The 22,125-nt window shown below is 44.2% G+C and overlaps 1 protein-coding gene across 2 annotated transcripts in view; it reads right to left on the minus strand.

The window, feature by feature from the left end:
- Window positions 1-22,125, minus strand: part of crebbpb (CREB binding lysine acetyltransferase b) — a 45,931-nt gene that overhangs the window by 3,439 nt on the left and 20,367 nt on the right. The window contains exons 3-30 of one of the 2 annotated variants that reach the window (XM_078284438.1): window positions 20,160-20,327; window positions 16,822-17,074; window positions 15,087-15,200; window positions 13,864-14,115; window positions 13,568-13,667; window positions 12,564-12,701; window positions 12,302-12,419; window positions 11,898-12,072; window positions 11,335-11,397; window positions 11,019-11,140; window positions 10,190-10,378; window positions 9,663-10,037; window positions 9,198-9,371; window positions 8,338-8,518; window positions 7,991-8,109; window positions 7,619-7,858; window positions 7,334-7,422; window positions 6,142-6,222; window positions 5,912-5,968; window positions 5,700-5,777; window positions 5,527-5,594; window positions 5,283-5,433; window positions 4,209-4,355; window positions 3,987-4,100; window positions 3,715-3,880; window positions 1,474-1,641; window positions 1,056-1,217; window positions 22-303 (exon numbers count right to left, since the gene is read on the minus strand). In XM_078284438.1, the coding sequence (XP_078140564.1) occupies window positions 22-303; window positions 1,056-1,217; window positions 1,474-1,641; window positions 3,715-3,880; window positions 3,987-4,100; window positions 4,209-4,355; window positions 5,283-5,433; window positions 5,527-5,594; window positions 5,700-5,777; window positions 5,912-5,968; window positions 6,142-6,222; window positions 7,334-7,422; window positions 7,619-7,858; window positions 7,991-8,109; window positions 8,338-8,518; window positions 9,198-9,371; window positions 9,663-10,037; window positions 10,190-10,378; window positions 11,019-11,140; window positions 11,335-11,397; window positions 11,898-12,072; window positions 12,302-12,419; window positions 12,564-12,701; window positions 13,568-13,667; window positions 13,864-14,115; window positions 15,087-15,200; window positions 16,822-17,074; window positions 20,160-20,327 (4,344 nt within the window). Of the gene's footprint in view, window positions 1-21; window positions 304-1,055; window positions 1,218-1,473; window positions 1,642-3,714; window positions 3,881-3,986; window positions 4,101-4,208; window positions 4,356-5,282; window positions 5,434-5,526; window positions 5,595-5,699; window positions 5,778-5,911; window positions 5,969-6,141; window positions 6,253-7,333; window positions 7,423-7,618; window positions 7,859-7,990; window positions 8,110-8,337; window positions 8,519-9,197; window positions 9,372-9,662; window positions 10,041-10,189; window positions 10,379-11,018; window positions 11,141-11,334; window positions 11,398-11,897; window positions 12,073-12,301; window positions 12,420-12,563; window positions 12,702-13,567; window positions 13,668-13,863; window positions 14,116-15,086; window positions 15,201-16,821; window positions 17,075-20,159; window positions 20,328-22,125 lie in introns of both variants that reach the window. The other variant, XM_078284437.1, reaches the window with a different exon arrangement.

Raw genomic sequence — 22,125 nt, forward strand, 5'->3', positions numbered from 1 at the left:
GTGTGTGCCATCATTTCGTACCTCGCAGACGGTGCAGTGCCAGCGCGTCTCCACGTGGTGCTTGCACTCGTTGCAAGTATAGACGAAGCGGTCCTGGCCCTGGTTGTGCAGCTCCACCAACATGCACATGGTGCTCCATTTGCATCTCCTCAGAGAGCTGAACTCCCAGTGCTTGTCCCTGGCCAGAGTCAGAAAGGCGTCTCGGCCATCCATCAGGTCACAGGTCAGCATAGGGTCGGGGTCCATGATGGGTGGCAGGGTATTAATGACTGGCCCGGCATGGAGGTGGATTACAAAAAACACCTTGTGTGTAGAGAATGGAGGAGAGATGGAGGTGTGTCAGATAACTGTGAGGACAGTCGCAGTGTGCTATACATGGCAATGTCCCATGTCACTACCACTCACACCAGACTCATGACAGTCCTGCATACACAACTGTACAAATTTAATCCTAACTTCTCTATAGGCTGTTTACTTTTTGTGTCCAACATGGTGAATGACATGAAGCTCCAGACATTGTTCTGTGAACTTGTGAAGTTGAATTTATTTTCTCAATTACCAAACAGAAGCTTCACGCAACTATTCACACTGTACAACCTGTCAGGTTGTCTCGTCGATCTCTCAACCTTCTAAGCACCACCCTTGCATAGTGATATAAACAAAATACAAATATACAAATACAAAATACAAACAAAACACAAATACTGTGCTGCACCTACACTTCCTACTGATACTGTGGTGCAGTATTAGTATCCTTTAATTTTCCACTGGAATACTGAGCTGGTGTGTGCACTGCTTGCATCTCTAATGCAATGGTGACTTCACTGGCAACACCCTTTGAAAAAGGGCCAGTACTAAATATGTTTAGGTGCCTTACCAGCACAATTCTAGCATTCCTGTGCACAAAGCACAAAGTAAAAATTTACCTTTATGTGCCACTATGTATAAGACATAGCCCGACATAAAAGGCAGCTGTACACTGATGTATCAAATATAAAGAATGAAATGCAAAAAGCAGTAACAGGAGGGTTTAGAGCTAGAAGGGGGTTTCCCACCTCCTTATGCTTCTCCATCGTGGCGTAGAGCTTCTGGGACAGATCATTGGCTACATTCGGCATCCCAGGCTTCTTCTTATTGGCCCGACTGACGCTGCTCTTGTTTTTGTTGGTCTTCTTGTTATTCTTCTTCTTGGCATTCTTGCTGTCAGCGTGGGCTCCCTAGTAATAGATGGACATGAACATTCAGAGAGGCGGAGATTGCACAAGAGGCAAGATGAGGTTATGCAATTAAGCTGAGTGGTTATACAATGCCTGAGTGGCTGCTGAAAGCTTTTATATAATGAGGACTTGGGGATGATAAAATCTGGGGTGAGACAGAGGCCTAAGCACTAGGCTGTTGTTTTTGGCATGATAAAAGCGTTCCTTTTGTAAAACCCATACTTATACGCTCAATCCACCCATCCATATGTCTTACCTCTGGAGTCTCGCAGGAGGCCGTGTTCTCCTCCTTCTTCCTCTCCTCCTCCTCCTGCTCCAGCTCCTTGATGCTCTCTTCCAGCACATTGGGCCAGAAGTCGCCTTCAAAATAGGGCAGCTCGTAGGCGCTGGTCAGCCTGTCTTCTGTTGCCTGCTTGAAAATGTCCTGCACACAGACACGACACTCCCATCAGGTAAAATAGTAACAAAGGCCACTTGCCAGGGTGTCTTTAAATCTTTAATTAAGACTTTTTAATACCTTTTTAATGCCAGTTAGAATTAAATGTAAGATAGATTTTGCCACTGAAATAAATATGAAAATGGAAAAAAACAAGCACGTAATTCATGATAAGCTGCAACCAGCTTGGCGCTTTGAGTAGGCGTGGCGGTCATGTCACATTTTTTAGTTTCAGTCTGCGGCTTCAATCAGGAAACTGAACTCCTGGCACAATAAAAATGTTACTTTAGGCTATATATTCATTTATAAGCACAAAGCTCACAAGACAAGAGCAATCGAACCCAGAAAAAAAAGGTTGGCTAAAATACAGCCTAAAAACACAGAGCGAAAAATCATATTACAATAGGGACTTAGCGTGTACATGGTGCTCTATAAATTTATAGTGAGTGGGTATCATCATTCATTCATTGAATTCATTTAAATCGGGAAACTGAATAAATAAAGAGATCATATATTTATCATCTATTTCTTAATTGTGTATAGATACACCCACAAGTGAAAATAGTGTATTTCCGCGCTTCACAGACTCAAGCGGCTCCAGCAAAAATAGACAAGAAGCATAAGGAAAATGCCGCGCACAACTCCCAGTAGACACAAAAAACTGCATAATATGGTAAAAACGCATCTGGTGGACATTGGCCAACCCGGGATATCTGGCATGGCTATGCTTTACCAACCGAGCTAAACTCAAAGTAACGCAACGTCTTTATAGCTGTGGGCCACAATGGCATGCACGCAGGAAAGGTTTTCGAAATTTTTGGGACCGATAGTATAGATCCGTGTGACGGGGCTGATTTCTTACTACAAAAACAGCACACCACTTTAAAGACCTTCAAAACATAATGCAAGACACCAAGGCTGTATTTTGGAGGATTCAAGGATTTTAAGGCCTTGAATTTAAAGTCAGTTTAACACTTTTTTCCTCAGGAGCTGTAGACACTTGGGTTGGGCGATAATGTTTTCATGTCATGATATTGTCTCCATATTTTACTGGGATATAGTGAAAATAATTAAAAATAATGTCCTGGGGATGTGAATTCAATTAAATAAAAAATAGCTAGTTCTCACCTCTTGATGATAATCACAGAAAAAAAAAATCAAGTTTTTAATACATCTGGGTAAAAGAAGATCACTAACATCATACAGATAAAAGGTCTACAATTTGCCTCTTACAATGTGATGGAAAGAAACATGGCCAAATATCATGGGGCTCTGGCGGGGTAGCCTTATTTCTCAAGCAAAAAAACCAACACACAAATAGAAACAGTTTAATATAAGTTACGACACCTCCAGTTTTCAGGCCAGAAACTGTTGAGTTTGTTTGGCTTAAACTGTGTAAAAATTGGTAAAGTACATTCCTGTACTTTCAGAGTACTTGCTCAGAGGTAGTGCCTGTTGTACAAGTATTCTTGCTGTAGTATTTTTTTTCTTTTGTAGTATTTTTTCTGGAATCAACGGAAAGCGCTCTACATTTGACCACTGAATTAACATCCTGTGCTAAAACTTTGATTTTTTTTTTTTTTTTTAACGTCAAGCTTGTATATAACTTGTGTTATGATCTGACTTAAACCTGAAGAACGTTTCTCTTTGGAACTAATAATCTTTTTAATTTCCCTCACCTTCCCCTCAGAGTGTCTGTTTCAAAGTTTGTTGACACCTGGCTGAGGGGACAACAGTGCAATATGCACTCCAGCCATCAACTAAATGTCACTGTTATACACAAGAGTTAATGCAGAGCAAGCACATGTAGTATTTAATAGAAAACAGAATGTAAATGACCTTATGTACTAAATATAATTCCTTGAACATTTTCACATACCCCAGTATAGAGTAATATCGGGATATCGCCCATATCAACCCCAGCAGACACCCCGACTTATTCAGAGGACAATCACAACTGTGTCACAACACAAAATGATCCTTTTACTCAAGAGGTCTTGATATACTGAATATCCCACTTTAATTAACGCAGGCGTGTGACATTGTGATCCCTTGTCTGACCTTGTAGTCGTGTATGATCCTCTCAGCGAAGGCCTTGTCCAGCATCTTCCTGTACCACTCTTGGAGCCTCTTGGGCTTGGGGATCTTCTGGTCAAGAGGATGGCAGTGGAAAATGTAGTCATCTCCTTCACTGGGAGGGCAGGCCCAGATGTGACCCATCACATACCTGGGCGGGACAGGAGTTATCAGCAACTTAGCACTAGCAAGAATGATATACTAGTAATTGAAAAGATGTAAAGAACTGCTTTGTGCAACTTTACACTTTCACCTACCCCAGTTTCTTGACATACTCCAGGTAGCCTATTAAGATCTCATGGTAGACTGCAGTCCTTAGCAAACGGGGTTTAAAGAAGTGAATACTGTCGAGGTATGATATGTAAACCCGTCTGTAAGAGAAATAAGGAGTTTGTTGAAGGGGCAATACACGCAAAACCACAAAATAAACTTTGAGAACAATCTGGGATGTCGCTGTCATCTTTTTGCCGGGGTTTTACCTGGTGTTTGGGAAGGGACACTCTGAGCCGTATTCCTGGACATGCATGCCGAAGAAACAAACATCCACCCCGTCTATCTCCTCAAATGCAAAAAGTGCTTTGGTTCTGTAAGGGAAGCTCTCCACCATCTCGCCCGAGTCCACAAACCTGCGGAAACAGAGAGGCAGAGGAAAAGTTACGAACGGGTAAGTATTTTAACACACAATTAAACTCTTCCATAGTGTTTTCTGTAGATTTGTTTTGTAGCTGTCTGGGACTGGGAATAATTTTGGTTCTCTGACCCAGGTTCGCTCCTGGGCCGAATACAGGGTCAGTTCTAGTAGGTGTAGTTTGCAGTTTAAGAGAGGCTCTTATTTGGATATTTATATGATGCTTTATGGACAACTGTGCTGTAATTGAAATTGTCGTTTTTTGGGGGCGGGCTGAGCAATAGGGCCAGAAGATTCATTTTCATTGTACTTACATTTTTCCAAAAATGAATGTAAAGGAGACACTGCTAGTCAACCTTGAAGTTCATTATCAACACATCCAAAACCATGAATTAAAGGGGCAACAGTGGCTGCACCAGAGACTCTGGAGGAGATGAGTTCTATTAATGTTGCAATTCCTTCTGATTGCCAAAGGAGGTCAATTAAAGTCACTGATTACTTATTGACACTTTGAATACATCGCATATCAAATACAGAATAAGCAATGAGGCAGATTTCCTTACAGCGTTCCCACCTTGGCCCGGATGACTTTTCTATGACTTTCCATAACTAAATCAGAGCACCTCCATGACCTAAAAATTTTATTCCTTTCTGGTTTGTTAATGTTTTTCAGCTCAAAAAAGTTCTAAAGGGGAGCATGACAAAGTGACCCATTTGTAAAACTCTTTGATAGTCCCTATGCTCTCCAGAGAAATTTATCAACTTGCCCTGTCTGCAATTCACCTCTCTAAATTCCACGACATTCCAGAAAGCCCATGACCAGGAGAACCCTGTTTTTCGTTTGACATGTAATACGCCCTCCAATTTTATCAAATGCTCTTACCAGATAGGAGTGAAACACTTTAACAGCAGGTGAAACTCTTACTTAGACTTCATGCCAGGCTTGATCTCCACAGTTTTGTCAGAGCTGGCCACCACCCGGACAAACACCTCGCCAGCCTCTGGGTAGTTCTGCCTTTTCAAGTACTTGTTCACTCTGTCCTCAATGTACGTGCCCAACCTTGTAGACTGCAACCCTTGACAAACACAAACACATTTAAGATTAATTTGGTTATTAAATGGTGTTAAATGCATGAATTGTTCACCATTAATCATACTATACAACTTACTTTTGGCTGAAAACTTGTTCTCCTTTCTTGTTTTGCTAGACTTCTTGAGACAGTTGTCACATATAAAGCTAGAAGAGGAGAGGTCAAACAGTTTGAAGGTTGTCAATTTCGCTTGTCTCAAAGATGGATTGTATGTGCTTGAATGGATGGAGGGAGGAGGGGGGGGGACTTACCCTGACGGCCAAATGACATCGTAGTGCAGCACACAGATCTGATGCATCTTCCGTCCACAGTCTTTACATTCAACAAACCTGTGAGGACAAAAAATTGCCATTTTTGTGCTTTCCTTACAAGGTCAGTGAAGATACATTATTGTCATAATCAGCATCACTGCCATCATCACAAAAATGGGAACACTGAAGCTACGGCCCCAGACAATACTCACGGTTCAGGGTCCAACATGTCATTTTTCTTCTTTTCAAACTGCTCTTTTGATATCATGCTGCACAGAAAAGCGAGAAAAAGAGTAAGTTCATGTTGGCTCCTGTGATTGAAACTCTTTGCCACAGAGGGAAGCCCATTTAGAAAACAATTCGTAAAACCTTATTAACCCTGATTATTTCGGCGAGATGATCACCGAATAGCGTTAACAGCCACCCAGGCACGGTAACTTACGTCTGTGGCTGTGCCGGGTCGTCCCCCAGGGTCACACTGTTGCCCTGGATCTCGTTGAAGCACTTCTCACAGAAGTGATACCTGTCGGCAATAAGGCCATATTTGGGTGAACTGCAGCCAGCACACACAGTAGCAGCACAGGCAAACCGGCACACAGGTGGCAGAATGCGGAGTGAACGGCAACAACCGAGGACGGAGCATGGGCGGCGGACAGGCGGAAGGACACACACACACACACAGGGCAGAGGTACAGATTAGTCACAATGGAAATGGTCATGACACAGCCACTCTCATTCAAACTGACACAGAAGTGGGGAAAAAACATGCTAAAATGCTATGTTAATGACAGTAAATGAATGTCAACAACAAATGGATGTTAATGAAACTATCTAATTGCATACTGGAATTAAAAAAAAAATGAATGTGTTTCACTACAGTCATTCATTTCATAAGCAACATGCGTTATGAGGTGGTGAATGAATGATATGATCATGCCAGGAGTGACAGGTTGAGTGATAATGCAAGTACAAGTTAATGGGTCTTCTAGGATAACTGTCAGGTTACATGGCCAAATGAATTTTATTAAGGACAAGGGCAATTCAGATCAACAGTCCTACTATGCTTTAGGCAAACAGGTCCAGGTTTTGTCAGAGACAAAGTAATGAAGAGGCCCATGCAGGCACCCAAAAAATAGTTCCATTTCGCCTTGCTAAGAACTTGTTTGGCATTACAGCGTATCCATTAAATTCTCATAAGCACCGACATTCTGCCAGAAGTGGTATATCATACGTTGATAAGCCTCACAGCATTTAGTAGTGTATATCTGCAATACGTGAATGGCGCTGCATTGGAGTGGCTACTGGAGTGCAGTAGCAGATTCTGTGCAGCAGGGGGAACATTGGAGCTGGTTCTGGGGCACAATAGATCATGAGGACAACACAAGCCTGGATCATGCATATTCTGCTTGGACACAATATACAGCTCTCAGTGGTGTCTGTGACACTCCCCTTAAGGGAAAGATTATGTGAATAAAGCCCTTATGCCTTTGTGGATATCTATAGCTGTATGTTAGCTGTAGCATCCTTAGCTATGTTTTGTCTTTGAGGGTTCAGTAGCGCACCCACTCTTCATCACCTCTCCCTGACCTTTTTGCTCACCTCTACCCCTTAGCCGAGTCAGCATGCAGTCTTACCTGTTCTGGTAGCTGTAGTAGGTGCCATCCCTGGAGATGGTGCACAACTGTTTGCCATAGCAACACAGCGTCTGGGGGGAGAACTCATTCTGTGGAAACACCAGACAAAAAGTTAAGATCCACTTCATTTTGACAATCAGCCCCTCTCTATATACATCCATTAGCCATCTATAGGTAAAGATGAATGTGTAACATGAATGTGATAAAATGTGGCACATCCTGTATGTGCCAAAACCTTCTTGGAGCATTCTCTTCCTCTCCAATTCCCCTCCTTTATTCTCTCACCTTCCTGCCACAGCAGTAGCCCAGGCCCTGCATGACGGGATCAATCTCTGCCTCGAACACCTCGGCCAGCTTGGTGCAGTACTTGTAGACACGGGACGTCTTACGGTTGTACAGCCAGGCATTGTTGAACATGAGCCACACGTCGTCCACATACTGCCAGGGCTCCTGGTACTGACCCGTGTCCAGCTTGCGCTTGATGGTGGATAAGTCAATGGGATTCTTCACTATGTCAAAGTAGTCCTGTGGAGGGGAAGAGAAGAATTAGCGGGAATCAACGACTCAAGCTTGACTGGGCCTTAGATGGTCCTGTAAAATCTGTAATTCAGGTGATATTGGAACAGAAAAGGTGTGTGTGTGTGTGTGTACACTCACAGGGATGCCCAGTAGCGGGGGGTCTACAGGTTGTCTGAAGGGCAGTGACTCTGGGTCTTGCCTGTAGAGGGCCTCGAGTGTCGGCATCAGGGCCTGTCTCAGCTCCTCAGGCTTGAAGACTAGACAGACAACAATACTGTTATTTGAAACCAACCACTTAAACGGCACGAGGACTGGTATCTGCTAATACAGGGATTTAAGGCAGTTAACTATGCTAGTAAGCTACAGGCCTGTGCCAAGCCCGGCCTGACTGCAGATTCTGATGAATGTGCACAAGCATCACATCAGTAACATTTCACAGCTGTTACAGGACGTGTACGAGTGAGATCTATGGTCTGAGCTCTTACTTTTTTTGCGGTTCTGTGCGGGGGAGGTGGTTGACGTGCCGTTGGCCCCGCTCTCCTCCTCTTCTTTGGGTTCTACCTTCACCTCTGGCTTCTTCTCCTCAGTCTCCATTGGTTCTTGCTTTGGCTCTGCCCCGTCTGGCTCCTCCTTCTTCACTAGCGGGGGTTTGGTTTCCTCATCCTGCTATGTGAGCACAACCAAGATTAACCAACTATTTCATGGTGGTGAGTCTCGAGAGAGAGAACTGAACTGAGAGAGAAGTGCAAACATCAAAATAAATTTCCGGGACAGTGAAAAACCACAAGTCAAATTAATTTACTGGTTCAAAGAGATAGAATGAGTGTAGAACTGGTAGGTTGTGATGGACGGAGGCCGCAATGGTAACCAGAGGGTCAAAGAACAAATGTTTACTAATCTGATCTAATCATCTAATCTGATCAAAATTTTGTCAAGCATCTAACCGTAAGCTTATTTGTATTCCTTGCCTAAACGTTGCCTTACTACCTAATTAATTGACCCTCAACTTAACCGCTCTCTTTCCTAACCTTAACCTCACCCTAAATAGCCAGTAGTCAGTCACAACCTAGCCAATTAGCGATTATTACCACTTCTGGCCACTGTGTGATATTTTCATGATGTAACATTTGAACACATGTGACAGAACAGGCATTAAGATTAAAAGTTCCGGTTTTGGCCCTTATCTCTTTGTCACATGTTACCCACATGCGACAAAGCAACCTTAGCCTACTGATCCACCAGGACACCCCAATTTTGCTATATTTTGACATATACCACACAGGATCTGGTGTAATTATCCCCTGTGCAGTGATTACCCCATGACTACGTAGTATCATGCACATACCTCCATTTTTAAGTCAGTTTGCTTTTTCCCAGAGCTGCTGTCATCGTCCTCCTCTTTTATCTCAGGTTTGGACTCGGAGCTGCTCATGTCGGGCAGGGCCTGCTGGGAGCTGACCTCGGCCACAGAGCCTGGGGTGGGCACTCGGTTGTCTATACTGGCAGCTGCCTGGGACAACTTAAGGGAGAGATGGAAGAGACATTGTGAATTTGATCCTAGACCAATACGAACATAATGCTACTAGCTTATGAATTAAATCTTAAGGACTTAGAAACCAATTAACCATTGATTGTGAAACAATCATCCCCTCAATAAAATCTGGCACATTACTCATTATTTCCATTTAATATCCCTTTAAAAAACAAGCTTAGTCAGAAGTGCATTGAGGTGTTTTAATATAAGCTGGCAAAGGCATAAGGCATAAGAGAGCTGAAGTGTCTTTTCAGTAGAGCCTTAGTGGCATCTCACCGGTGTGCTGGGGTGCTGTGCCTGCACTGAGGGGGGCTGCTGCATCTGGCTGGGGGGTTCGGGCTGGGGCTGCAGGGGCGTGAGCGGCTGGGAGGGGGCGGGTGGCGTGCCCAGGGCTGAGGGGGGGCCAGGGAGGCTACTGGGTACGTGGGTTGGGGTGGAGGAGGGCCCGCCCGCGGAGGCGGGGGTGGAGGGCTGGGGCTGCGCCTGGGTCTGCGGGGGAGCATGGTGCTGCTGGAGCTGCTGCTGAGGCTGCAGGTTAGCAGAGGCGTTGGGTGGAGGGGTGGCGCGGAGCGTGGGCTGGGCTACAGGGCCACAGGGCAGCTGGGGACCAAGGGAGCCCAGTGCATTCAGGGGGAGGTTAGAGTTCTGCTGCTGCTGGAGGGAAGAGAAATGCACAGTTAGCATATGTACACACACCATTCCCATACCAGCCCACACGCTTACACACAACGCATCCATAAACCAAGAATACAGCATGTTCAAATAGATAGCTGTCACTCTCACTGCAGCCTAATTCTTCTCACCTGTGTGACAGCAGCCTGTGCTGTGGGCTGGCCCAGGCCTACATTCACATTCATTGCTCCACCTGCTGCTGCAGGGAACTGGGCCTGTGGCAGGAACGGGCCCTGGTTGGCTGGCTGGGCCACCATATTATTAGCATGAGTACCCATCATGCCCTGAGCCTGAGGCATCCTTGACGGGGACATACCCATCTAGAAAAGGGGAGAGAGAGAGATAACAAAAAAAAGCAAATCATTATGAAAATAGACATAACACTGAACACCTGCCAAGTAAAATAAACTGTATCTGAATGGAATGCAGCATACATACACACCACCACTACAATACGTCCTTGAAAGGCCTGTGGCATAACTGACAAATAAACAGTGCACTGAATCAAAACACAGCATGGCAGCAGATCAAAAGCAGAGGAGTAACATTAAATGGCTCTTATCCAGGCCTAAGGCTCTGTCACCGTTTCATTAGAGACTGCTCATTGACAGTCAGGCAGCCAGCTCATGAATGGATCAGGACCTGGGTGAACTACAGGCAGCACATTCACTTTACAAATGTCAATATGGTGAGAGGGCAAGGGCCGGACAAGTAGCCAAAGATAGTTTGGCATTTCACAGCCAATGGAAGGGAAAATAGGGGAGGAGAGAGCCAAAGAATGACAGAGAGGAAGGGGAGAAAGAAAATGAGCAGCCAGGGACAAAACTAAGATGTTGACTGAGATGGAATAAGGGAAATGGGCGAGAGAAATAGGAGGGGGTTAGAGAAACAATGGGGTAGTAAGGTGAGAGGAAAGGAAGGAAGAAGAGAGGAAAGAAGAGGAGAAGAAAGAGATCTCACCGGTGGGACGGAGCTCATGTTCATCTGCTGTGGGTGGTTCATGGGGGAGGCAGCACGTGGTCCCATGGGAGCCTGAGACATCTGCACGTTCTGCATTGCCATGGGGTTAAACTGATTGATTCCTGTGGGGACAGAGACACACACACACAATTATAGGCCTGTTTACTGTACTTGGGAGTTGTAATTTAATATTCCATGTGTAAATGAGAGTTGGCAGAGGCACTGAACCAGATAACTGCTATAGCATTTGAGGGGTTGCTCGGTTTAAGAGGAGTGCTAAATTGATTGGTAAGAAAGAAGAGGGCAGCACACATACCTTGAGAGACCTGCATACGGTTCATTAACTGATTTGGCACGTTGGGCATAGGCACAGGTCCATCTGAGAGAAGACGGGATACAACAGCATTCATGTATAAGTTGCTATACGGTTACAGTATTTGGAATGCATGTCCCCATGAAATGAACTCCCATTACTTTTACTTCCTGGAAAACACAGTATGTTTAATGGTGTAATGCTGCACTAGTAGGCGTAAATACATTTCTAATCAATAAAACCCATCAGATTTTTGAACAATACCGCCCCTCCGCACCCCTCCCATCAAATAAAATTGCCTTTCTCTCCCTGACTCATATTCCATTGGTTTAGACATTTGGTTTGATCCCTCACTGTATTATGTCCCACCCCAACATCCTGTTTCAACAAGAAATGCATCAAATCCAGAAAGTAAAGAGTAATGTAAAAGTAGTGATTCCCATATATGCATCAGTATTCCTAACAGGAAAATAGGGGTATAGTTGAGATGCTAATATTCAAAAATCCCCAAGTGTCTATCCACTCCAGCTTGTCGTGACCCAGAGTGCAGTGTTTTGGCTACTAACTGGGAGGTCGGACGGCCTGTCCCGGGCCCATGGCGTTGGGCTGGGCCATGCCAGGCTGCTGGGGCCCGGCTGTGCCCACCATGCCAGGCTGTTTCTGGAGCCGCGAGCGCCTCTTCTCCTCCAGTTCCTTCTGGATCTTATAGATCTTCTCTGCCAGGAAGTGGTAGTACTCATCCTAGGGAGGGGAGGAGAAGAAATAAAAGGCACAAATTACTTTTTTTTAACAGAATACTGAATCAGTTTCTTTTCTCAGTCTTTACTTTATGCTGTAAAAACATTCCCTGCTCTCATGGTGACACGAGAAAGACCTTAGAAATAAAAATGGAATTAAAGCAGATTGTCAGTACTCATGTTCTAATGCTGACATGAAGTCTTTGAAAAGAGGTGAGTATTAAATTTGTTACCCTGCTGTTAGCCGACTCGTACATGTCACCCTCAACCTTGCGTGCGTACGCCACCAGGTTCTCCATTCGCCGGTCCTTCAGTGCTGCAGGGTCTGGGGTGGGGAATATGGCTTGTACTCTAAAGAGAGAGACGGGAGAGAAAAGATGGAGGAAAATGAAATGCAGAACTCACTGATGACTTGGTATGCCGAGGTAGATTGTGTTTAGATATTATAGAGCCTGAGTATTCTGCGTATATATCTGTTTAGTTGTTGTGACTTACAGTTTGTGCACCAGGTGGGTGCGCAGGTCCTGAGTGACGTGCTCGTGCCAGGACTTCCTTACCCCCGTGGCAGAGAGAGGGGTGGCAGTGGGAAGGTTTCCCATGCCTCCCGCCACTGACCCATCTGGCATCAGCTGACTGGAGGGGAGAGAGGAGGACAGTGCGTTATGAACTGCAATGTGATGGTTTCATTCATTCCAACTGGGGATTCCTTAATTGGTATAGCGCTGCTCTAAAATGAAGTCTTTCTCAATGTGTGTTCTTGTGTCCTCCATGATGCGTTTGACGTAATATCTGATGGCCAAAATACAAAGAATACCGAGGATGGAGGACAGATAAAGATCCTTTAAGTTTATTTGCCAAACAAGGATGCATCGGATGGTAACTTGGCTGACTAGAAAGAATGGGAAGCCCCAAGATTCATTGTGAGAATGACTAATCACAACCACACAGTGTTACAGTCTATAGCACAGAGCCGGTGGAATCAGCTGGGAAAATGAACACCTGTGTGTCTTAACTGATCGCACAACATCAAGCAGACAACCCATCTGAAACTGTAAAGATGCGTTCCCTATGGTTGCGTTCTTGACAAGTTCGTTCTGCCCAAGACAACTTGGGAAGAACATTCTCCACAAGATCAACTTGGCATTCTTGGATTTAATAATCACCACAGGTTTACAAAGTGCTTCACAATAAAGACAAAAAAAAGACACAGAAACAATGTTATACAAGAAAAGAAGATGGCTGCGTTAAAGATAAAGCCATAGCCATAAGGATGGGAGTTGGGGTACAAACCCTGGTTATGGTAATATTAAAGCAGCAAACCAATATGGAGATACATCATTAAATAAAGGCATATCTGTAGAAATAGGTCTTAAGAAGTGATTTAAAAGATGACATTGATTCTGGCAGCCTGAATGTCTTGGAGAAGGCATTCAAAAGAGTAGGTGCCCTGTCGGCAAAGGCCTGCTTTAGTATGATGCAGGAAGGATGAGTGGACTCACTTGCTGAGTGTGGAAGGTAGAGAGGAATCGGAGTGCATGCCAGCCTGGTCTGAAGAGGGGACACCCATGCCTCCTGCCATCTGGCTCATCTGATTAGTGCCTGATAAACATCAAGCAATGGGATGAGACACAGACAGATACAAGTAGACCAGTAGAACACATATGTGGTTGAAATGGATGATATAATTAAATAGGATATGCAGTAAAATGGTTTAGCAGCAATTTTGGGATTGTAATCACATGCACATAAGCTTCTAAACCCCCAGAGAAGTCCATCACTTAGTTCTGTCCTCTACCTAGTGGGTTGATGTTACGCAGCTGCTGGTGCTGGGGGCCCTGGGCGTTCTGCTGGGCGGGACCCTGTCCCTGGTTCTGCCCCTGGACAGGGGACTGGTTCCCATAGGGCAGGCCCAGGGCAGCGTAGGCCCTCTGCATGGAGCTGGGGTCGATGTGCGTGGCAGCGCTGTTGATGGCCGGGGCGCTGGGTTGGCCCGGCCCCACTGTGCTGATGGCGCTCTGCAGGCTGGGCCCAGGGGAACTCAGCATGGCTGGGGTGAAAAGGAGAGGGAAGTAAGTAAGAGGTTTGGAAAGATTCAGAAAAATAAATTATATTAAAAATAAAATAAATCTGTGCCCAGAGCTAGTTGAGTAGTTAAGCTGCCTCTGAAGCAACATGTGTGCCCCTGCTGGTTTAGGATCAAGTCCCGCCAGAACTTTCTCTCCTATGTCTCCCCTACTGTGTCTCCCTCTCTGCTTTCCCACTGTTTAAATATATATAAAATAATGAAGGTGAGTGAACTTCCCACTCACAATTATAATAAATAAATACATTTCTTAAATATCATTACAGCACCAACGGGCATAAAACTCTTGTTTTGTTCTGTTAAGAAAAAAAAAAATTCCTCCCAGCTATGCTCTTGTAGTTCTAAACTTCTCTTGAGTGCATCTCAGTCTGAGATCCCTGCACTGCTCCCTGCTGTGTTGAGCGCTGACAGAGAGCATGCTGCCTCTGTGGGGGATTTAAATCTGTCATAGGGCCTTTGGCCAATCAGAGAGCAGGCTGTCCCAGGGCCCTGCCCCCACTGATAGCAGAGCCACAGAGCTCCTCCCCTGGGTGTCAGATTACAGGCCCAGCCTTTCTAGAGGAATCCTCTCCGCTGCTCAAGCTCTTACAGCTAGCGAGCCAGCACAGAGCTGTGGTAGGGGAAACAGCCTGCAGGTGGCACCACTTCATGCCGAGCCACACAGATAGAGATTGAAGTTCGCTTGCTGAGTCTGCCCTCTCATTACGCTGCTTTGTTGAATAGTTTACAGTTTTTCAAAGGACTTATTTTTCAAAATAACCTAAAATATGCAGATGACAAAGCACCAAAAGTCTGCCCTAGGAATCATGTAATACAGTTCTGTTATTACAATTGTTTTAGCTGTAACCTTAATCCATATGTTTCTCAATAGATTCTGATGTACATCTGACAACCATAAAAAGAGCGCAGGTGGAAGTACTGATGGTGGTACTCACGCTGCTGGTTCCTCTTGTCACTGGCATTCTTCAGAGGCAGGCAGACGGGACAGTCGTGCCGCGTACAGTTCTTCCAGTGGGAGATGATCTGTCTGGATGATGCACAGTGAGCCACTGGAGGGAAACAGAAGGGAGACAGAGAGGCAGAGTGAGGGGCGGTGACGAGTCACTCAGCAGTATCTGACAAGGTACAAGATGAGGATAAAGAGAGACAATGAAGACTTGTGAACGGACCCCTTTAACACTTTCACTCTGATCAATAAATCAAGTGAACGAAGACAAGGAAAATGTGTAAATCAAAGAGAAGCAACATTTTCTGTCTGAAATGATGGGGACGGAATTACACAAATCCATTAAGTGCATAAGACAGAAGCCTCCTCAGCTACACCCAGTCATTATTCAGAGAAAAGATATCAAGGACAATGAGAATTACACGGCACTTAAGTATCCAATTTAAGGAATGCAAATACTCCGACTTACACAAGTCTCAGTGAACCAAGACTTGGACTACAAAATGACTTAATAAGATGGCTAAACACAGCACCATGTCAAATTCAAATACATAGCAGTTAGATCAACTGAAATAAAAAAACAAGCCTAAACAACTATGGTAAAATGTGCTAACAGCTATGTAAAAGCAATTTAGTCCACGTTATAAAACCATAAACGGCCAACAGATCCAATCATTGACACATCCTACCATTTACCATGAGCTTAAAGAAACATTACCAGTATGAATATCAGAGGTCAAAGGTCATTGACCCTGGGGGACCTCTTTTATGTCTATAGCTGTCAGAGGGAAGCTGCTAGCCACCTGGGCAGACAAGGAAATGGAGACGAGAGCCACTCCACTGTTTACATTTGGAATAAGCACCATGACAGACGTTTTAAACAAGATTTAAATTTATGTCTGCCGATGTTCTCAGTCCCTGGGACATTTGGGACTGAATGGCTCAAGAGCGGGCAGAGTGGCTCTACTCTCTACTCTAGTACTACTAGTAAAGAGAGGCTGTGCTTGCTGCTTCGCATCGCACCAAACAATGCAACTTGACCGTTCCACAATCACTCCAAAGTACAGTGCTGAGCAGCTTGTTGCTTTTATAAAACAGTGGCAAAACATTATTAAAATCTAAAATGAATGCAAATCATTTATTTTTAATTCATGCTAATTAATTAATTGACCATTTGCAAAATAATGATTGACATAGCGATCCACCAATCCGTGCTTAGCATCCGTCTACTTCCTCCGACATGTTGCTCCGACAATTCCGGCAGTTCCAACAGAGCCTCCGACACTGGACTGAGAGTTTGGCTCAGAAGTACAAAAGTACAGCTTTTATTGCAGCGGTTTGACTCTGACAAGGACATATCATGGTAAAAATGTGTTTTTGGGGAACCACTGAGTCGGATTGTAGCGTCTATGGTAGCGTTTATCTTCAAAGTTTGTCAGACATAGCAACAGTAACTAAGGGGGGCAGGAGTTAACAGAAATGTTGCAAACGGTCAATTATGATGAACTGTAAGCAACACATAAGTACTGGTGATGGCGGTTAGCGCATTAATATCTACATTTACTGCTATGCGGTCGCAGGTGCGTATTTTTAACAGTTTCAAACAGGACTCAGCCAATCAGAACTTAGGAGCAGAATTATCCATTTAATAAAGAAAAATAACCACTCAAAATTTTTATTCCAAGGCTCCGCAAACAAATGAGAGAAGCAGTGCCCTCACTCACCCTGGCAGGACTTGCCGGCCTGGCAGTGGGTCATGTGGTTGAGGACGTTCTTCATGGTGCGGCAGTGGGGCAGAGCGCAGGCCCTCACCTCCCCGTTGGCCTGCTCCCGCCGCTGACACTTGTGTGCGTGGAGCAGCAGGACCAGCTGCTGCTGGATGAGTTTGCGCTTCTCGGGGTCGGCCGTGGGGCCCGCCGACACGCCGCCGGCTCCCGGGACCATGCCCACCGACGCTACTTGCTGCTGCATCTGGGCCTGGAGATGTACAGCGCGCACATTTTAGGCATTCAGGTTGTAAATCAAAAAGAAACCAGTACATATCACAGATCAGAGGAAAATGTAAGATATTATTAAGGCAGGAGATTAGAGGTCTGTGTAAAGAGGAGGCAAGTCTACAGAAGTTAAGGAACAGGTGAACAACTCCACAGGGACTTAAAAGCCCAAGATGACATCTCACACACACAACTTCAGAAGAAAATGTGAATAAAATTGAAGAGAGGATGAACTGGTACACATGTAAGATCTATGAAATCAATCTTTAATCTTTCACAAATATAAAAGGACTGACACTATTTCCTGCCTTCACTAAGTCTCTTTCCTGTTCCTCGATGAGATTTGCATGCCACTGGCCCTGTGTTTACTCTGTGCCTGGAAAGAATCTCCCTCTCCCTGCTGCACAGTTAGTATAAATGCTTAACAATATTTGGAGTGGGCAGCCTTATAACAAATGTTTTGCCTGCATGAATTTCCTAGCACCTTCCAAAACTCATAAACTGTGTTCAATATGTATCTGTACAACCATGAAGGGTGTGGAGAAGGAAAAAGAGTTCCCAAGAAGGAAAAACACTAGAAAAGTAAGGGAAGGGCAACCACTTCTAATACAAAATAAAGCCGCAAGCGGCGATTGCGGGGTCCAAGCACAATTTGATAAGACAGATAGACAAAACATTAAAGGTAGAAAGACACACACAAAAACTGACATGTTGTGAAGATCGAACATGCAGTCTAACACCGGCTTTTGTGTTGGCCCGTGACTTCTGTCAAGTTAATCTTTTCATTGCAACCACATTGCTGGAGTTGTTCACAGCGGCCAAAATTTCTATTATTTGTCCTTGATGACTAATGACTTTGGAAAGGACAAGTCTGGATTTGATCCCACAACCTTCCACATGAAAGGCTTATGCTTTACCTACTGAGCCAAACGGCTGTTGTAGGTTTAGTGAGGAGAAACTAACTAAAGGGAGAAGTAGTGTGATACTGCAACCTATGATTGACAAACTGACAGTGCTAATCACTTTATAGAACATTGTTGTGCTCTCCATTAACGAATAAAACAATAGTAAGTCACATGGGCCAGAAAACTGCTGCTGCACTGCTCTCTATGGGTTGAAAGGTCTGGCCACACCCCAATCAGTGATGACATTCAGGTATTTTGCCATTGACAGATGATGTCAAACACCTGCTTTGAGTTTTCTGCACTGTGTGATTTAGTGTTGATTTACTTTTTATGAAACTTCAAAATGGTCACAGTCCATCAGGGGCTTGAACTCACAACCTTGTGGTCCAAAGACCTGAACTTTACCACTTTGCCAACTTCCACTTTGTTGTGTGCCACAATGGGGAAACAAAACAAAGGGACAAGTGATAGGTCACAGGCGCTAGTCCAAACCATATTGAAAGCCTCAGAAAGAATATTATAACTGTACTAGCGTGCCACATTAATCAATTTACACATGGCTTTACAGACATCATCTTGAGAGTCCAGACATCATTTGTATTTAGTTTGATGAAGATTGATCAAACTATCTTGAACATATCACATTGTCAATTTATCAAACTATTTGCAGCTGCACATTTCCATCTACTGTGCACTCAATTTTCAAGATATCATTATCATTTTTGCGCTGTTTACTAATTAAGGTATGGCGATTTAAAAAATCATGTTGTTTTTTTCCTGTAACGTACGGTTTAGGAGGACAACACTGTGGGATCACAGTCAGTTTTTGCTATAAACAGAGGGGGGCGACATCAGAATCGGGGGTAGGTACCAGTGTACGAAAGATTCATCTCACTTCAGCCGACATGTTCTGAAAATGTCAGCTCTCCAGGACATACGGCTGATTTTTAATGAATTTTTGAAGTTGTGACTTTAATACCAATGAAAATTTGGTTATTATGCAATAAGCCACGCCCACGTTCATGAATAATGACCAAATTTCATGGATCGACTTGGACATCATCCTAGAACATGTGTAAAAATTTTCATAAAAATCTATGCAGTCAATTATGAGATATGAACGTTTTGCTTTTGTAGCGCCCACTAGTGGTACAGCTCAAAATGCTTTTGTGGGTGTGTTCACGCAACATTTCTCAACATGTGTTTAAAATTTTGGCTTGATTAGATGAATGGTTAATGAGTTATAGCCAATTTAGTGTTATGGCGTGTTTCGTTAAAAGTTTATTGGTCGATAAAAGCCAAACCATTTGACCTATCAATAACCTTTATACAACTTTGAAAGAGGACGGTCCCAAGATTCTCCACACCAAGTTTCATGTGAATTGGATGAATGGCCTAGGAGGAGTTGCGAAAAAAGTGTTTCTTAAATAATTCAAAATGGCGGACATTGCAATATGGTGGACATTGAAAGTGATATATGGGTTGGACTCGGTACCTTCCAAAGAATCTAGGAACACAAGAATTTTCAGTCTACGACACACGGTTCAGAAGTTATTGGCCAAAACGTAAAGTTGCTTGTTATAGCGCCACCATCTGGCCAATGTGCATGGGCTGCCTTGCCTGAGTAGTGGTGGGCCATAGGAGCCCACCTGCCAAATATGGTTGCTGTAGGCCTTACGGTTTCTGAGCTGCAGATACTTTTAGCAGAGAAAAAGAAAGAAAGAAAGAAAGAAAGAAAGAAAGAAGAAGAATTCCAGCAAATACAATAGGGTTCCAGCACTACGTGCTTGGACCCCTAAAAAACAGGTGCCAAGATAAAATGCGTACAAAGGCCGTGGACCTAACCCTGCCGGAGGAAGAGTGTGTCCACTTGAAACGAGCAGCCTAAAGAGTACATGTACTGTATAGCCATATTTACTGTTCCACTGCATTTGTACGCATTTTTATTTATTTTATTTTGTTATTTTTCAATACTTCTGGCATGGCAATGTAGGTGTACAATGTAAGGCGCAACAGGCAGGTGCAGCAGAATGTCGATGTGGATGTAGTCACATTTGGCCCAGAAGCTGACATTTTCTTTCCCCCCGATTAACTTGAAATGAACAGGGGCTAGGACAGATTTCAGATACATTTTTTTTCCCCAAAGAGCCCAGTGACACTCACCAGGTTTGGCACACTCCCAGCTCCCTTCAGCTCTGCGGGGAATTGGGGCAGGCTGTTGGGAAGGGCCGTCTTGTTCTGGAGCTGCTGGGCGTTGACCCCCGCTGCCCCCATCTGCTGCACCCCAGCCTGACCATACTGCTGGCCAAATGGAGCTCCAGACATCCCCATCTACAGAGCAGACAGGACAGGACAGAGGGTGGTCTTACTTATCATTCAGCATACCATCACAGTAGATCAAACTTTGACCTCTGCACTGATAGTGAACGCACATGGATCACATTTATTGCAATTATCAGTTATTAGTTGTATCATGAATCTAGTACTAATCATTAGTTGTATCATAAATCTAGTACGACTGCATGATTTATTGATGACATCAATTAAACGCAGAGCTGTGCAGACGACACATATACTTTGGTATTTGTTAATTTTGCATTTCATTATCGACACCATGTTTTGTTTTGAACATGGCTGCAGCAAGCCCAAACCCCAAGTGCACATTAAAAAAAAGAAATCCAAAACCAAAACACGCCCAATATGGGAACAGTACTGTCAACAATTACCCAATAATATTGTGATTTGTTCACTGTGCAAAGCTGAAATGGCACAGTGCAGCAGTAACTGCCATGCACCAACATCTGAACAGCCAAAAAAAGACGGTCATGCAATTTGATGCACATGATGGCACATTAGTACATCAAGCTCCTGAAGCTAGGTTAGCTTGCTAGCTGGACAGCTACATAGCTTGCCTTCATTGTGCAGCAAGGAAACCTTGGCAATTGCTACTTTATCAGTGGCCAATTAGCTGTTCTCAGATACATTGTTGAAAAATTTGGATTTACTGATGTGTGAACAGCAGCTGTAATGCCGCATGCAGGTCTGGACTCACTCTATAATATTCAATTATTTTAATTATAACATACTCCACATAAAAATTTCTGTAAATAAATGTCCAAATGAAGAAAGTAGTGTTTACTGTAAATCTGTAGATGAGATTGATTCATCAATAATTGAGTAATTGCTAAAATAATTATTAGCTGCAGCCCTAGAATTGAATTCCAATTAATTTTCACAATAGAACACAAAACTGACCTCAATGATGCAAAACACTGCAGCATACCTACATGTAATACCCCTATTCTTTGGTGCCAGGATAACCTGTGCTGTGACTGAGCTGCACCTTTCTGTCTATTCTGTTGACAGCTGCTTGGTCGTCCACCATAGTAAAGGGAAGTGACTCCTGCTACAACGCCTCTTCACATCACGCTATCTCAACCACAATATCTGACAAAAACAAGTTTGTGTGAGCAGTTATAAAGTCGGGTTTGAGAAAAGTGTTGATGTGAGAAAATTCCAGATTTGAGAAATTTCAAGGTGCCTCGTGTTAAAATCAAGACAACTCCATCTAGGCTGCAACTTTTCTACAGGTTACAAAAATCAGTAGAGATGTATCATTTCAAATATTAATTTTATTATCGGCCTCTGAGAGGGAATAATTAGCTCTTTTGCTAGATTCTAACAAGTCCTAATAATTCCCATCTCTCCGATGGCTCAGCATGCATCTGTCTGCTGCCTCTGCCTGCCTTCCTGCGTTGTGGCAAAGGCAGCAGCCTGCTCTGTCCTGCTTTGCCTAGCGGAGGCTCCCCACTGCTAGCGGCGCTCGGGCCGACAGATGAAAGAGCAAGCCCAGCCCAGCGGAGAGAGAGAGAGAGAAACAGAAGGAGGGACGCAGAGAGAAAGACCAGCTTGCTCAACAGCTGAGCAGAGCAAAGCACAGCACTGCTGCCTGCCCCTCCCCCCTCCTCCGCACAGAAACACACAGACGCTCGCCTGCTGCCTATCAACATCTCCCTCCCATTCAGACATGAGCATGGCCTCCTCCTCCACTCGCACACATGGGTTCTCCCACTCGGCGATCTGCACTTATTACAGAGTAGTCTCACCAGGATAGTGGACACACACACAC

This window comes from Centroberyx gerrardi, chromosome 7, assembly GCF_048128805.1.
Source record: "Centroberyx gerrardi isolate f3 chromosome 7, fCenGer3.hap1.cur.20231027, whole genome shotgun sequence".
NCBI lineage: Eukaryota > Metazoa > Chordata > Actinopteri > Beryciformes > Berycidae > Centroberyx > Centroberyx gerrardi.